The 15,709-nt window shown below is 45.8% G+C and overlaps 1 protein-coding gene across 12 annotated transcripts in view; it reads left to right on the top strand.

Moving 5' to 3' along the window:
- LPCAT1 (lysophosphatidylcholine acyltransferase 1) overlaps window positions 1-15,709 on the top strand; it is a 111,612-nt gene that overhangs the window by 83,424 nt on the left and 12,479 nt on the right. For 4 of the 12 annotated variants that reach the window (XM_085890206.1, XM_085890208.1, XM_085890213.1 and 1 more), the window contains one exon: window positions 5,889-8,925. The exons of 4 other annotated variants lie outside the window; for them this stretch is intronic. In XM_085890206.1, coding sequence (XP_085746332.1) covers window positions 5,889-6,040 — 152 coding nt within the window. In that variant the 3' untranslated portion in view covers window positions 6,041-8,925. Of the gene's footprint in view, window positions 1-1,613; window positions 1,795-5,888; window positions 8,926-15,709 lie in introns of those variants that run through there. 4 more of the 12 variants (XM_085890204.1, XM_085890209.1, XR_015060513.1 and 1 more) reach the window with 3 other exon arrangements.

Genomic DNA, 15,709 nt, shown 5'->3' with positions numbered 1-15,709 from the left:
CCGAGTGCCCTTCTAGTTTGAATAGGATTTCCTTTTTCGTTGAACACAAAGTTTTAGTTTCCTCAGGCTTGTGTATCCGAGAAGAAAAATACAAATTGTCGAAGACTTTTCCATCGCAGAACGTACATATATATACTGTATTATTGAGGCCTGGGGTCGAGGTTCGCCACGAGGGGAAGCAATCGAGTTCCTCCCGAAAACCGGTCCCGAGGCCACACGTCGCGGATAACTCCATGGCCCGGTGGATTTTCCGGCATCTACAAACGCCGATTGGTACTGCCGATCCTGGCAAGGTTTCATGACTTCGTGTGTTACCATTTCCAGTGGATTTGACAGTATCTAGTGGGGCCTGTGCCCTCTGCATCCTTGCTTTATCTTAACTGATCAGGTGCAGCCGAGCGGAGCTGCCAAGTCCGCACCGGCTAATGTGTAGAGGTAGGGTAAAACGTTCCTGCTAACACTGTGTATGGACGATGTTGGATCATTGGAGGAAAAGACGCTACGGACTGGGTTATGTGGCACAATAAGCAAGGGATTTAATGCATGAAAATGTATACAGCAGTGGAAAGCATGAATTGGTTAGGTGCAGCAAAAAACAAAACAAATTGTATACAATAACGAGGCTCGTAGAAGATCGAACACACAGAACGTACAACAAGGAGGGCAGGAGACAAGAGGGATGGGATAGGGAAGAAGAAAACAGTGGGGAACAGTTTAGAACTGTGGAAGGGTGAGGGATGGGGTGGGGTATGTCGGGTAAACAAGATGGACACTGCAAGGACTTTCAGGAAGGAAAGCAGGGAATTCGAAGGAGGTGGGTTAACGGGGGTAGAAAAGATCATAGTTTTGGATGGGGGAAGATAAGAGATGTTGCTGAACAGCTGAAGGTGAGCAGTGATTCTTGATTTTGATAGTTTTACCAGAAGGGGGTTGCTGGCGGACCTTGAGCACCCTGCAGAAATATGGGGGGTACATATCTCAGACTTGAAGAGACTTGATAGTGAGAGTGTGAGATTTCTCAGGATAGAAAGACATGTTCCACGTATTGGACCAGTTTATGATTTTACCCAGATCAGCAGTGAGTGAAGAAGCTGCTGCTTGCTGATCGGAGGGACGACAGATGGTACGGCAGAGATTGGAGTCATCATCAAAGAGATAAAGAGGATTTTCCAGAGAGTCGGAGAGATCATTGATGAAAACTGAAAAAGAGCAGGGCCCAGAACGCTGCCTTGAGGAACTCCAACCTGGACAGGATGAGGGGATGAAAGAACTCCATTTAGGACCACACGTTGTCTGCGACAGGAGAGGAAGTCTGCGAGCCATGAGTGGAGATGGCCTTAGACACCATAGGAAGAGAGTTTGGTGAGCAGGGCGGGGTGCCTGACCATATCGAAGGCACGCGATATGTCTAGGGATATGGCTCTGATCTCTTGTCTGGCATTGAGGACCTCCATCCTTTGTTGGGAGAGCAGAAGCAGCATACCCAGGGTAGAGTGTCCTGGTCTGAATCCAAATTGATGATCGGAATCTGTCTGTTGTTGCAGGGATCTGTTTTTACACCTTTTTTTTCAGAGCGGTAATGGTTGTTCTATTCACCCTCTCATTTGCTCAAGGTCATCTGCCATCTGCTTGGAAATCGGCAGAGAGGGTGAACAAGAGCAGCAGAGCAGGTTTTTAGGACATGTGGGCTGATTCCGTCTGGACCGATTGCAGAATCTGAGTCGAGGTTTGAGAGCAAAATCACCTTGGCGGGAGAAAAGGACGCGGAGTCGAGGAACAACTGGGTGCGACTAGGTAAGGTGGGTACAGGAAGCGATGGGTTTGGGACGCAATATTTAGAAGCAAACACAGAGTTTCGGCATTCAGCCTTTTCACAAGAGACGTCAGCTGTGTCGCCATTTGAGGTAAGGGAGGGAATGGAGGGGGAACATATCCCAGAAACAGATTTAATTAGCAGGGCACCGGTGGAGCGCATACCTCCCCCATATATTGTCTGATCCATGAGAACGTATCAGGCCCAATACATTTTTGAAATATGCTATATATCGTTTTTGACCCCATCTCTCAATGATATAGAATCACTTTAAGAATTAAATAATTCTTGTATCCAGATGCGGATCTTCATCAAAATAGAATCAATTTGTCCTTGCGACACACCCAACATGTCCACCAAGTTTCATCCGAATCCGTCCACAAGATTTTGAGACATCTTGATTATATATCGTTTTTGAGCCCTATCAATGGTGAAGAATCACTTAAATTGTAGTAGCCGGATCCGGATCTTCACCGAAATCTAAGCATTTCATCCTTGTCGCACACTGAGCCTGTCCACAAAATTTCATCAGAATCCGTTCACAACGTTTTGAGAAGTCCTGCACACAAACAAGCAGACAGAAAGCGGTCAAAACATAACCACGTCCACCTTCGGTGGCGAAGGTAACTAGTCACCACCAGTATTAGGAGGAGGGAGACAGGTTTGAGTGTTCAGTCTTTTTTTTGGTGGACACTGTCTGGGCTTGTATGAGAGCTAACACACAGAAACACATAGAAATGCACCACAAGGGGAGCAGGAGACAAGGGGGGGGGGCAGTGGGGGGGGTTCCAGATGGTCCTTTTGGAGATGCATCGTGAGAGTGAGATTTGTCAGGGTTGAAGGACATGTTCCACTCGTTGGATTTTATCCAGACCTGCAGAGAGTGAAGAGGCTGCTGCTTGCCGGTCTGAGGGATGACAGATGGTACAGCAAGGGGTGGAGTCATCAGAAAAGAGAAATCGAGGATTTTCCAGAGAGTCGGAGAGACCATTGATGAAACCAGAAAAAGAGTAGGGCCCAGAACGCTACCTTGAGGAACTCCAGCCTGGACAGGAAGGGGGGATGAGAGAACTCCATTTGGGGCCACACGTTGACTGCCACAGGAGAGGAAGTCTGCGAGCCATGAGTGGAGATGGCCTTGGATACCATGGGAAGAGAGTTTGGTGAGCAGGGCAGGGTGCCCGACCATATCGAAGGCACGCGATATGTCTGGGGAGATGGCTCTGATTTCATGTCTGGCATTGAGGACCTCCATCCATTGTTGGGAGATTGGGAGAAGGCTGATTGGTCTGGAGTTGCAGGGATCTGTGTTTGCACCTTTTTTTATGCAGAGCCGTGATGTTTGCTGAAATTTATGAGATTAGCAAGATGTTGTGTTCTGGCTCTCCTGAGGGTAGACACACACACACACACACACACACACACACACACACACACACACACACACACACACACACGTTCCGAGCTTTGTGTTAGGAAGTGAGATTACCTTCAGTTGGATTTGCCTTCCATGAGGCGAAGGCAAGTTGTTTCAGGACAACGACCTCGCCACAAGCTTCAGTGTTCCATGGGCAGGTCAGTGATTTACAAACACAAGAGAAACAGTGCAGAGTTACCCCAATCCGAAAACTTCTGCAATGGTAGTTTTTACAGACAATACAGATATGAGATTCTGGTGAACAGCTGTTTTGAAAACCTGGAGGGAGGAGGGGATTGAAGAGAGTGTGGGAGTTTGTTCCAGAGGTGGGGAAATAGGGGAATGAAAGAGTGAAGGTGTGAGCATGGTTGCTGTCTTCAATCACAGGCGAGTGGTTGAGTTGGTGGTTGGAGTGGTGTTGTGGTTTGACAGTGCTTGGAACTCTGCTGTGGTGGAATAGCAATGGTTGAGGTTGAAATGGATGGTGTGCGAGCAAAGTAAGACGATGGTTGTTGGTTTCGTGGTGTGGAGGTGATTGTAGTCTTGAGGTGGTTGAAATGTGGTTGACGTGGCGTGCTTGAATAATGGTGAATCTGGTGAGCGAGCGATGGAATGCGAGTCTTGTACGATGCTTTATAAAGTGAATCGCCAATAAAAGTTCATGTATGATTTTTTTTTTTTTATCATTGGTGTCGTAATTGTTTATGTTGCAGCGAGGTTGCGGTGGTGGTTGAAAGTGGTATGGCGGTTAAGTTCTGGCACGTGATTTGAATGGGGTTTTGGCGGAAATATGCTAATGAGGTGGTGCGCGCAGTGTCTCGCTTTGTGGTTGTGATGGCGTGACCTCGATTTATTTTTTTTCTATTTTAATATTTAAACCACAAACGTGGAGAAAGTGGGATGAAAAAAACCAAACTGATCCCTCCCATTACCATTCCCAAGTAACTGATGGTTACCATTCCCAAGGAGTTGATGTAGCTGTGTCCAATAAGCTGACCCCAATGATAATTGAGGTAACACCGGTCAACGAGCGCATTATGAGACTAAGGATTCGTCACTCCTTAGGTGTCATTTCCCTGGTCTCTGTCTATGCTCCGACTGAAGCGAGTGATCTCACCGTGAAGGATGCATTCTACGCCACGCTCGAGTCTGTGGTTGATCAGTGCCCCAGACGAGATACACTTCTAGTCTTGGGGGATTTCAATGCATCGACTGGAACTGATAGGGATGGTTATGAGGTGTGTGGTTGTACCATCTCTGACTTATTTCCAGTTGTTACTGGAGTTCGTTGGGGGTGTGTCTTGGCCCCCACACTTTTCAGCACTTGTATGGACTGGATTCTGGGGAGGATGTCGGAGAGATCAAGGTGCGGTGCGTCATTTGCGAATATTAAGATCTCGGACCTTGATTTCGCAGATGATGCAGTCATCTTTGCGGAAACTTTAGACATCCTTTTGGGGCCCTCGAGGTGCTGAATGAGGAGTCGGAGCCGCTGGGATTACGGGTTTCTTGGGTCAAAACTAAGATCCAGGCTTTCGGTGACATCTTGGATGCTGCAGTCCTGTCTGTGCCTGTTTGTGGTGAGGATGTTGAGGTCGTGGAGAGATTCACTTTCCTTGGCAGTGATATTCATGTCTCTGCCGGCTGTGAGTCAGAGGTCAATAGAAATCTGGGTCGGGCCTGGGGAGCGATGGATTCACTGGATAATGGGGTGTGGCGCTGCCGGTACCTGTGCGGGAGGACGAAAGTCCGAGTCTTTAGGTCCTTGGTGCTTCCATTCTGGCTCTATGGATGCGAGACTTGGACTCTGACCAAGGATCTGAGATGGAGACTTAATTCCTTTGGTACCAGGTCTCTTCGGAGAATCCTTGACTGTCGTTGGTCGGACTTTGTGTCCAATGAGCAGTTGCTGAGAGAGACTCAAATGAGATTTGTTACCTGCATCGTCCATGAGCATTAGCTGCAGCTATATGGACATGTGGCTCGTTTTCCTGACGCTGATCCTGCGCACCAGATTCTCTCGGCGAGGGAGTCTCGTGAGTGGAGGAGGCCAATGGGCCGACCACGTGCCTCATGGTTGTAGCAGGTTGATCGGCGTCTCAAGGAGATGGGGATGGACCAGGCATCTGCCTGGAGGATGGCCAGAAGGAGGCTCCTGGAGTCCTGGCGGAAAGTGGACGTAGCGACGTGCTGCTCTGGCGCTTGCTCCCACACCTGACCTGACCTGATCCCTCCCAGCACATATTCCCTTTGTAGCCCATGAGACACAAGGGAGGACCCCATCTGTCACCAGTCATAATGAAATAATTATCTCGGGAACCGCTTAATGTTGGTTGCCATTACTGGGGAGTGCCAGTTTGCAGAACCGTAACACTGTATTTGTTTTTTAAGCTCTTCATGCTTGGATTGATTGCAGCCGTCTTCTCCTCCTTGTGATTTTATCTTTCGGCCATTCCTGTAGGGGTCACTGTGCTTCCATCTCTGACATCAAATGTAACCGGCTAAAGTTGGACACTTACATTTTGTGATCCACATTTTGCATCCAATGTCGTTTCCTAAACGGTGATTTGCCGTCCACAATCAAAACTGGGGCTTTGATCAAGTGAAGGGGGGGACAGTCTTTCCTGACGCTTGATTGCGTGTCTGTGGGATGTGCAGAGCAGTTGTGCACGGCGGCGGGCGGAGAGCCCGGGATCGCGGCTCGACTGGCAAGGGCAAGGGGAGCGGCCGGATCTTCCTCGACCACCACGGCCTGCCCAGACTTTTCCCCGAACGAGAAATCTGTGCGGGCGCACAGGAAACAGGACTAGCTCAATACCAGGAATCTTCTAAGCAGTTGTGGAGATATGGATGAAGCTTCATTGGTGTTTTTTTTTGTTTGTTTGTTTGTTTGTTCGTTTGTTTGTTGTTGTTTTTTTTAACAATTGGGGTGGGATGGGGTTCGGGAAAGCAAAACACCAGAAATGAGAAAAAGCCCCCATTGTAATCGTATTATGTTATGCAATCCTTTTAGGAACAGTCATTCGCCAAATGGGACAAGACTCAAGTGTTGGAGTCGAACTCCAGGAAAATGATTGGAATCTAATCCATTTTGATAATATAATGGTCTGACGTGCCATTGCTCCTGCAAACCCAAAAGAGGGAATGCTTGAGCTGTTCGCAAAGTATTCTTGAGGAGGAGTGAAGGATGCACTCCTCCTCTTCAACCACAATTCCAAAAATCAGACAAGCGTGCGGCGTTTGTGAATTTTCCTTCCTGTTGTCCGCGCGGGCCTTGTTCCGACCGTGCTCGCGAGTCGAGATCTCGTGTTAAACCGTGGACATTTGTGTGGCTCGAGCAAACGAGTGATTCTTGAGACTGAATTTTTTTTTTTTTTTTTTGCTCTTGGAAGATGCTCGGTCCATGTTTTTCACCCGTTAAATGGTGCTCGACCGCATCGAATCACTTTCGAGATTCCCGGGAGAATGTAGCTTTTGTGAAACGTTTCCATTTTTATCCGGTTCTTCGTCGATCAGGATGCAATTCTTCGTGCTCTTGACTTTAGCTCTTCGTGCAGCAGGCAATGTAAATGAGGACGTCGGTCTGATACTGCTGAAGCTGTTAGTGTGGCGTGCATTTTTAAACCTCCTTCCTTGGACTCTTTGCCGACTTTATTGCCAAACAAGGTCAACGTGACCTTTAGCAATTGCCTCAAGTTGAGGGTTACCAGCGCTCATGTACGGGTGGCCAGGTGTACTCGTCACACGTCCGATTGTGTTATTACCTGGCCTTCTGCTAAAGGACTTCCTCCACACGGTGCTGAGTCCGGTGTTTCGACTCAATTTTGTACCATTTTACTTTCGAGGTTGCAGGCTGGAACCAATACATTGTACTGGAGGTTCTGCTCTCAATTTTTGAAGACCCTTTTTAGTTTGTGCTGATGTTGAACTTTGGTTTGTTTCTTCTTCAAGCTGCCATTGATTTTGCGACGCGCCTGAGTAGCTGACACTACACACGGATTCTTTCGCTTTTGTGTGTGTTCTTGAGGATCTTGAAGTGATGGTGAGTTTCAGGTTCTGGTGTCGAACGGAATGGTCGGTATCGGTGTATTTTGTTTTTGATGCACAGCCGTCGGTTGAATGTGTCATCAATTTGTGGAACGACCGATCAGTGCTTGTACTACTCTGTGCTCGAATACCAGTCATACCCGTGCGCTTCACGGCAGTCACTAAAAGGTCAACGGAGAGCCGCTGGTCCCCCTACGGGACGCAATTTCACGCTTCCACAGACCAAAGCATGGCAATAAGTTCCCTTCCACTTTGTTTGAAAGTTCAGCCTATTCGTGTACATTCCGGGTCAGGCGGACCCACACGTTTTGTTACAGGAGCCACGTTTTTATTTTTTTTTTCTCATCGTGGGGGTCCACGTGGCTCGGTGAGGTTGACAACGGTGACTTGCCTTTCGGCGCCAGTTGACTTTGGAAACGCATGCGGTGCATGGAGTTATCCGCTGTTGCATCTCCGCCCTTGCTTCCCTTCACGCCGTTGCAGTGTGGTCCAACGGGCACCGCATGAGTGGTTCTCCCTTTTATTTGGCATCCATTTTTAACATTACTTTTTGGGGTTTTTTTTTTTTTCTTTTTCTTTTTGTTGCATTTGTCACCATTTTGCTTTGTTTACGAATAGTTCCACATTTTCGTTTTTTGCGAGTGCACGATTGCCCAAAAGTGTACCTCCGCTCTTTGTAGTTTTTTTTTTTTGTTTTTTTTGTTTTTTTGCAGAGATTCAACTTGGAGTCTTCTTGCTGCAGGGATCTGTGGTGTTTACCCATTCTGGCTTTTATGCTCCTAAACCCCCGGAGGCTTTTCCGTGTCCGACCTCAGCAAGGATATTCCCCTCCGGATAGGCCTGTGATGGACTTGTTAGCAAAGCCACAGCTGTCGACTCGGGATCATTCGCATGGTATCAGCGTTTACGCCCCCGTACCTATAAATTGGAATACTTTGTGCAAAGTGGGGAACACTTATTTGTATTATTTATAAGTCTTATTTGTACAATTTGTGTAACGCCCTGAAATTATCTCTGAGAGTGCGGCCATTCACTTTGCCTCGTACTGTATTTGTGTGTCTGGAAGGGGGTGGGGGGGGGGAGGGGGTGTGGGGATGATTTATTTCTCCGCTCTTTAGAATGATGACGTGAAGTACAGACTTTCATCTGCTTCCCCAGTTCTGTGCTGTCCTTAAAGTTAAAAGCCTTGGATGTATGATAAACAATTTCTGCTGTTTTCCCTTCCTCCTCTTCCTATTTTCCCCCTCCTTCTCCTTCTCACCGCCCCCCCTTCTCTTCCGCTTTTCCCTCCGCTTTTCCCCTCCTCGAAAGTCCTTTTCTTCCTCCTCTGCTTTCACCAAACTCATCCTCCTCCTCCCCCATCTTATTCCTCCACTTTCCTGTCTTACTCCTCCCCCTCTTACCAATCTTGTATTCTTACTCCTCCTCTTCCACATCTTCCTCTTACTCCTTTTCCTCCTTCCTGATGTGGATGACTGCTTACATTGGACAAAAGGGTTACCTTGATAGTCTTTTGGTTGGGGCCTGTCACATGTAGTACATTTTCACTAGTTTTGCTTGTTTTATGGACATAGCATGACTTATTAAACATGTATGTTCCTTTGGTAAACATGTTACAAAATAAATGTTTTGCTTCTTTGGGAAGGTCTATTGGCATTGTGATTTAGTTCCGCAGTAATTGGTTTGTAAAAATGGAACTCATTGGGTGGGATTTGATTATTGTTCTTTTCAAGGAGCCATGAGCTCCACCAGACATTCAGTCCGTGAGTGAAAGATGAAACAAATTGTGGAGTCAGTTCCCAACGTTGTCGGACATCCTTGTGTTCCACATCGCATGGCGTTCCTTGACCCTTCCATCTCTTCTCTGTAGTTGTTCAATGAAACACGGTGTCAAATTGCTCTTGTACCATCACCCTACAACGTTTGGCCACACTCTGCTGCCTTTGCAGTGCTGAGTTTCATCGTAAATTCGGCTCGCAGGGTAGCCTCGAGGTACACGCACTTTCCTCGCAGCTGTCTAGCCTGTGTTTGAATCCCGACCCAGCTATAAACTGTCATCCTGGTGTTTCGCAGGCGCGGTGGTTCATCAATTTGTGTGCCGTCCCTAAGATGGACGTTAAACTGGGCGGCGCGTCGTCCACCAATAGTTGGGTGGATGTTAAATCGTCCCATGGTGTCCTTCGCAAAGAGTTCACACCTGCGTGTCTGTCTTTTGTTACTTGGTAATTTATTTATTTTTGACAAGTACGTATGTTGATCGCTTCCGTTTGTTTGTCTGTCCACTCTCCTTTAATCACCTATCGGTCACAATTTTAAACCTGTCTTCCTTATGGCATCAGGAAAAGTGAAAGAATCTTTGATGACGAACCTGGAGACAAACAAACATGTCCTACTGGTTTGGAGAATATAATGTGTTCTTTTGACATTGATAGCCTGTTTACAAATGTCCTTTTTTTTATGGAGACCATCGAGATATGCGCACATTTGCTGGATCACATGGAACTTGAGCATGCGCCCATTTCTTAATCTGTCTTCGTATAATTGATGAACATGGCTCCAAGAGATGTCGAGTTTAGCTTTATTAACATTATGTTCGTCCAAATTGATGGGGTGGCCACGGGCTCTCCTTTGGGCCCAAGGTTAGCAAACGTTTTTGTTGTCTCTCAAGAACTGCAGAAGTTGACCAAGTTACAGGTATCTCAATCCCCCGTGGTGTACTACAGAGACGTGGATGACATGTTTTGCCTGTTTGAATCTCGTGAAGTCTGTGACCGCTTCTTGAATGAATTGAATTCTCTTCATCCTGCCCTCAAGTTCACGACGGAATTTGCACGTTCTGATTGCTTAACTACTATTTTTAAGGTCAACGTCGACCAAAGGTCATTAACGAAGGTGCAATTTCTAAAAATCTTCAAATTTCATCCGATTGACTTGAAATTTGAACAGGATTTGCAGATCAGGTCAATGGATTCAACCACCTATTAGTTTTAAGTTCCAAAAGTCAACATAGGCCTAACTTCTAAAATTGAGAGATTAGGGCCAAACACATATTTACGAGGTCGGTCTAAAAAGTAACGGGACTGACTTCACAGAAATTTTATTCCAAAAAATATATTGAAATCACAGCTTGTCTGCTTCAAAATAGTTTCCCTCCAGTCTCACACACTTGTCCATCCTCTTCTTCCACGCTTCAATGCACCCCCCGAAGGCTACTTCTGGAATCCTCCGGAGCTCCGTCGTCGCGGCCCTTTTGATAGCCTCCACATCAGGAAATCGGGTCCCCTTGATCACCCCCCTTGAGCTTGGGGAATATGAAAAAAATCACAAGGGGCCAAGTCTGGCGAATAAGGGGGTTGCTCCAGAGTTGGCATGTTCCTCTCCACCAGAAACTGTTAGATGCTCAGGGCACTTTGAGCAGGGGTGTTGTCATGGTGGAGCACCCAGGCGTTGTTCTCCCACAGATCCCTCCTCTTGTCCCGGAGGATCTCCTTGTACACGTATTGATTCACTGTTTGACCCTGTGGTAGAAACTCAAAGTGGATGATGCGCTTGATGTCAAAAAACACGATGAGCATCACCTTCATCTTCGACTTTGACATCCTTGCTTTCTTTGGTCTTGGTGATTACCGGACTTTTCCACTGACGACTCTGCCGTTTGGACTCGGGATCGTATTCGAATATCCACGATTCATCGCCAGAAATGACTCTCCCGAGCAGGTCTGGATCGTTCTCGAGGCGCTCGATAATGTCTTGACATACAGTGACTCTTTGCTGTTTCTGGTCCTCGGACAACAGCTTGGGGACCATCTTTGCACACACCTTGCACATTTCGAGATTTTCAGTGATGATGCTCCAGACAGTGTCCTTGTTTTATGGAAAGTTCCTTAGCGATCATCCGCACCGCGAGTCGACGATCTGCACGCACCATCTGCTTCACACGCTCGATGTTCTCCACCGTTCTGCTCGTTGAAGGCCTTCCAGACCGTGGATCATCTTCAACCTCCTCCCGTCCCTCTTTGAACCTCTTGTGCCATTCAAATGCACGTGTGCGTGACATCGTTTCTTCCCCGTAGAATTGCTGCAGCATTGCGAAGGATTCGGAAGGTGTTTTGGCAAGCCTGGCAAGAAACTTCAGATTGGCTCTTTGCTCACGACTCATAGCGCGACGACTCAGATGAGATAACGTGTAAAGCACGACTGGTAAAAAAAATCACACAATGAGCGCAGTCAACCATCACCAATCATATATATTGCTGGAATGTTGCGAAAGACTGTGACTCAAACCGTTCATTCAAGTTGTGTGAGTGGAGCGCACAGCAGGCTCAGTCCCGTTACTTTTTAGATAGACAAGTGTGTGCGTGCGTATATATATATATATATATATATATATATATATATATATATATATATATATATATATATATATATATATATATATATATATATATATATATATATATATATATATATTGATATATATATATATTGATATATATATATTGATATATATTGATATATATTGATATTGATATTGATATATATTGATATTGATATTGATATCTCAAAAAGTTGTGGATGGATTCAGCCAAAGTTTGGTGGAAGCTTGGAGGGTGTGTGACGAGGACTAATTGGTTTGATTTTGGTGAAGATCCGAATGCAGATCCTGATATGATAATTTTTTTAATTCCTAAAGTGATTCTTCACCACTGAGAGATGGGGCCAAAAAACGATATATGGCGTATCTTAAAAATTGTTGGCCCCAATATGTTCTGCTGAATTGGCCATTGTGTGGTGGAGGTACGCGCTCCACCAAGTGCCCTTTTAGTTATTCTTCTTCTTGTTGTTTTTCTTCTTATCCACAATGCATTATGTCTAACTTATCGATCTCAAATCCTCCTCAATCTCCATCACAAGATAGCGGCTTACCGCACACCTCCACTCTTTTTGTTCGTCGTTTTTCCCCCCGTTTGTGGAACTTCCTTTCTAAGACTGCTCAATATCATCCTTCCTTCCAGGATTTCACGCAGACGATTCACCATTTTCTCGTGGCATCCCCCATTCCTACCAACGATATTTTCTACCCCCATTAACCCAACCTTCTCTCTTGCAGGTCATTGTGTTTCTTCCCCTCCTTTACCTCCACCACCGAAAGTGGACAGAGATTGTTGTCTCGTCTGTGAACAGGATATCACAAAAAGTTGTGGATGGATTTGGACGAACCTTGGTGGACAGGATGGGTGTTTGATATGGACTAATTGATTCAATTCTGGTGAAGGTCCGGATCCTGATTCGAGAATTATTTAATTTTTAAAGTGATTCTTCACGGTTGAGAGATAGGGCCAAAAATGATATATTGCACGGTTTCAAAATGTTGTGGACTGATTATCACAAAACTTGGTGGATACGTTTGGGAGGTGACAAGAACAAGCCGATTAAATGTTGTTTTCGATCCGGATCCAGATCTGACCTCCCGGTGGGATACAAAACGTAAACTGTTCAGCCTGGTGGACGTATGCGCTCCCCCAAGTGCCGTTCTCTAGTTTAATTGTGGGTCGACTTTTATTTCTTTCTTTTTTTTCCCACACAAAGGTTACTGTTTGGCAAAATGTTTATTTTCCTTCTGCTTATTAACATATTTTGGCTGGCAGGATGGCCTCGAGGTCCGCACGTTCACCTCAAAGCTGTCCAGCCTGGGTTTGAATCCCAACCCAGCTATAAACTGTCATTCTGGTGTTCTACAGGCAGGGTGACCCATCAATGTGTGTACCGTCCCTCGGATAGACGTTAAATTTTGTGTCCTGTCTGGCGGTGGCATTAGTTGGTGGACGTTAAAGATCCCACGGTGTCCTTTGCAAAGAGTGCGTGAGGTTTCGGTGGCAGCATTAACAAATTCCAAATTTATACCCCAAACCTACAGGGGGCACTGCATCAGTGACACAGCTACACCCTTGGCTGATGATGCGTACCCCCCCCCCCCCTTTCAGAGTACATTGTTGGGTGTTTGTGTCGGGGACAGCATTGTGGAACCCTTGATCTCCATCCCTGCCTTCCCTCATGAATGTCAGATTCCCTTTCCCTTCACAATCTCTCATCTTCTCCCAACCTTTAAAAAAAAGAATACCCCCTTCCTCACCTCTCCTACCCTCCTATTTATTTCCCATTCTCCATCCCAACTTTTCAGCTGCAGTGCCAAAAATGTGAATTGCTGCCGCTGAGCTCAAAGTGTGGACTGTTTAATGACGGGCATGTTTAAGCATTTATCGTCCAGTGGATTTGCTCCAAAATCCATCATGTTTGTGCACTTTTGGAAACAAGTATGAAACTTGGCATGTAGTTGGATATAATGGTACTGAATATGTGTTGCTATGGAAGCAAGTGAGCGATGCCCCCTGGTTTCAGGTCGCGTCATCGAGCACCCTCTGTGTCTCATCTCACACAGATCACAGATAAAATTCAAATAATCTGCACGTTATAACCATTTTAGTCTATTTGATTCGAGTTTGTGCTCTCGTAAGGATAAATGCATCATTTCAGACCATTTCCGAAGAGTTAATTTCTTTTTCAAGAAATTGCCACACCCGGCATCACTGACCCATTCATCAAGGTGCCTCACGCTGCAAAGACCAGGTATGCTCAGCAGGTCCTTCCATCCTGAAGCAAATTGCCGATCAATCTCGTGTCAATGATCTTCCTGAAATGGAATCTAAACTTGGAAGTTGAGGCCTGGGAGCAACATCAGATGAGCAACTACCCACAATTCCACATCTGCCTTTGAGATTGCAACTTGTAATACGGGTATTTTTGCGGGCATAACGGGATGGGAATATCAACCTCGATGTTGAATCCCTTTAACACATTGGCACCATGGTTCTTTGCACTAGATCAAACTAATTATGCCAGATGGTTACCTGTCCACATCTGAGACTTCACCACCCTGCAACAAGTCCACCCAGAAATAGAGATGGAATTTCTGAACGGAAATTGTCATTCACCAAACAACCCACATGTCATCTGCCATGTCAGTGATTCAGGTCATGAACAGAACAATGTTGTCCTCAAGGGCACTGGAGGTGATGTGGGGCTCACAGAGAACCCAAGTGCATTTTAGCACGAGATGGTGGCCGGTCTGGAATTAACTGGAATATCGACAGAAGTCGAGGCAGCGTAAGCGAGATGTTAACGGATATTTTCAATAGTTCCCTGGAGTCAGGACAGGTACCGGAGGATTGGAGAGTAGCAAATGTAACACCATTATTTAATAAAGGGTCCAGAGAATAATTGGGAAACTATAGACCTGTTAGTTTGACTTTAGTTGTGGGGAAGATGTTGGAGATATTAATTAAAGACCGGATGAGGAACCATTTAAACAAATACAAACTAATTAAAAGTAGTCAGCATGGGGTTACCAAAGGTAGTTCATGTCTAACAAATCGTTTCGAGTTCAATGAAGCAGTGCCTGGGTGGATGAAGGAAAGGCAGTGGACATAGTATATCTATACTTTAAGAAGGTATTTGATAAGGTTCCACATTGGGGATTGTTCGCCAACGTGAGGTCTTGTGGAGTGGCTGGTCAGGTAGCTAATTGGATTGCAAACTGGGTTAGTGGTAGGAAGCAAAGAGTGGCTGTGAGTGTGAGGATGTCTTGCTGGGAGGACGTAAGTAGCGAGGTTCCTCAGGGATCAGTACTCGGACCATTACTATTCATTATTTACATCAATGATTTGGATAATGTGGTGAAAAGTAAGCTTTCCAAATTTGCGGATGACACAAAGCTTGGAGGTGAGGTGGATAGCAGAGGGGGTGGTGATCAGATTCAGGAAAGTATTGATACTTGAATAGATTGGGAAAAAGATTGGAAGATGTAATTTAACCTGAGCAAGTGTAAGATGTTGGGGATGGGAAAGAACAATGAAAATAGAGATTACAGGATGTAAGGGGTAATTTTGGAGCGTGTCACACAGGAGAAGGATCTGGGGGTGGTAATAGATATGGGAGGTAAGCAGGCAACACAGTGTCAGGCAGCTATAGGTAAAGAAAATAGTGTTTTTGGCTGTATTCGGAGGGGGATCAAATATAAATCAAAAGAGGTGGTGTTAACATTGTACAGCAATTTAGTGAGGACCACATCCAGAATATTGTGTACAGTTTTGGTCACCACAGTTCCGGAAGGACATCGTTGCCATATAACAAGGACTCGGCGTAGGGCTACTAGATTGATCCGGGCCAAGCTAGACTCAGCTGTGAGGAGTGGATGAAGGAGACAGGGCTTTATACACTCGAAAGGAGGTGGTTACAAGGAGATATGATAGAGATGTTGAAGATAATGAAAGGTAGAGATAAAATGAGTGAAGATGAATTATTCAACAGAGTGGACAGTGAGAGAACCAGGGGCCATAGCCTGAGAGTAAAGAAGAGGAGAGTTAAGAGGGTAG

Source organism: Eptatretus burgeri, chromosome 7 (assembly GCF_056783735.1).
Source record: "Eptatretus burgeri isolate ZD-2024b chromosome 7, Ebu_testis_v1, whole genome shotgun sequence".
Classification (NCBI taxonomy): Eukaryota; Metazoa; Chordata; class Myxini; order Myxiniformes; family Myxinidae; genus Eptatretus; species Eptatretus burgeri.
This window is presented reverse-complemented; position numbering and strand designations above follow the sequence as displayed.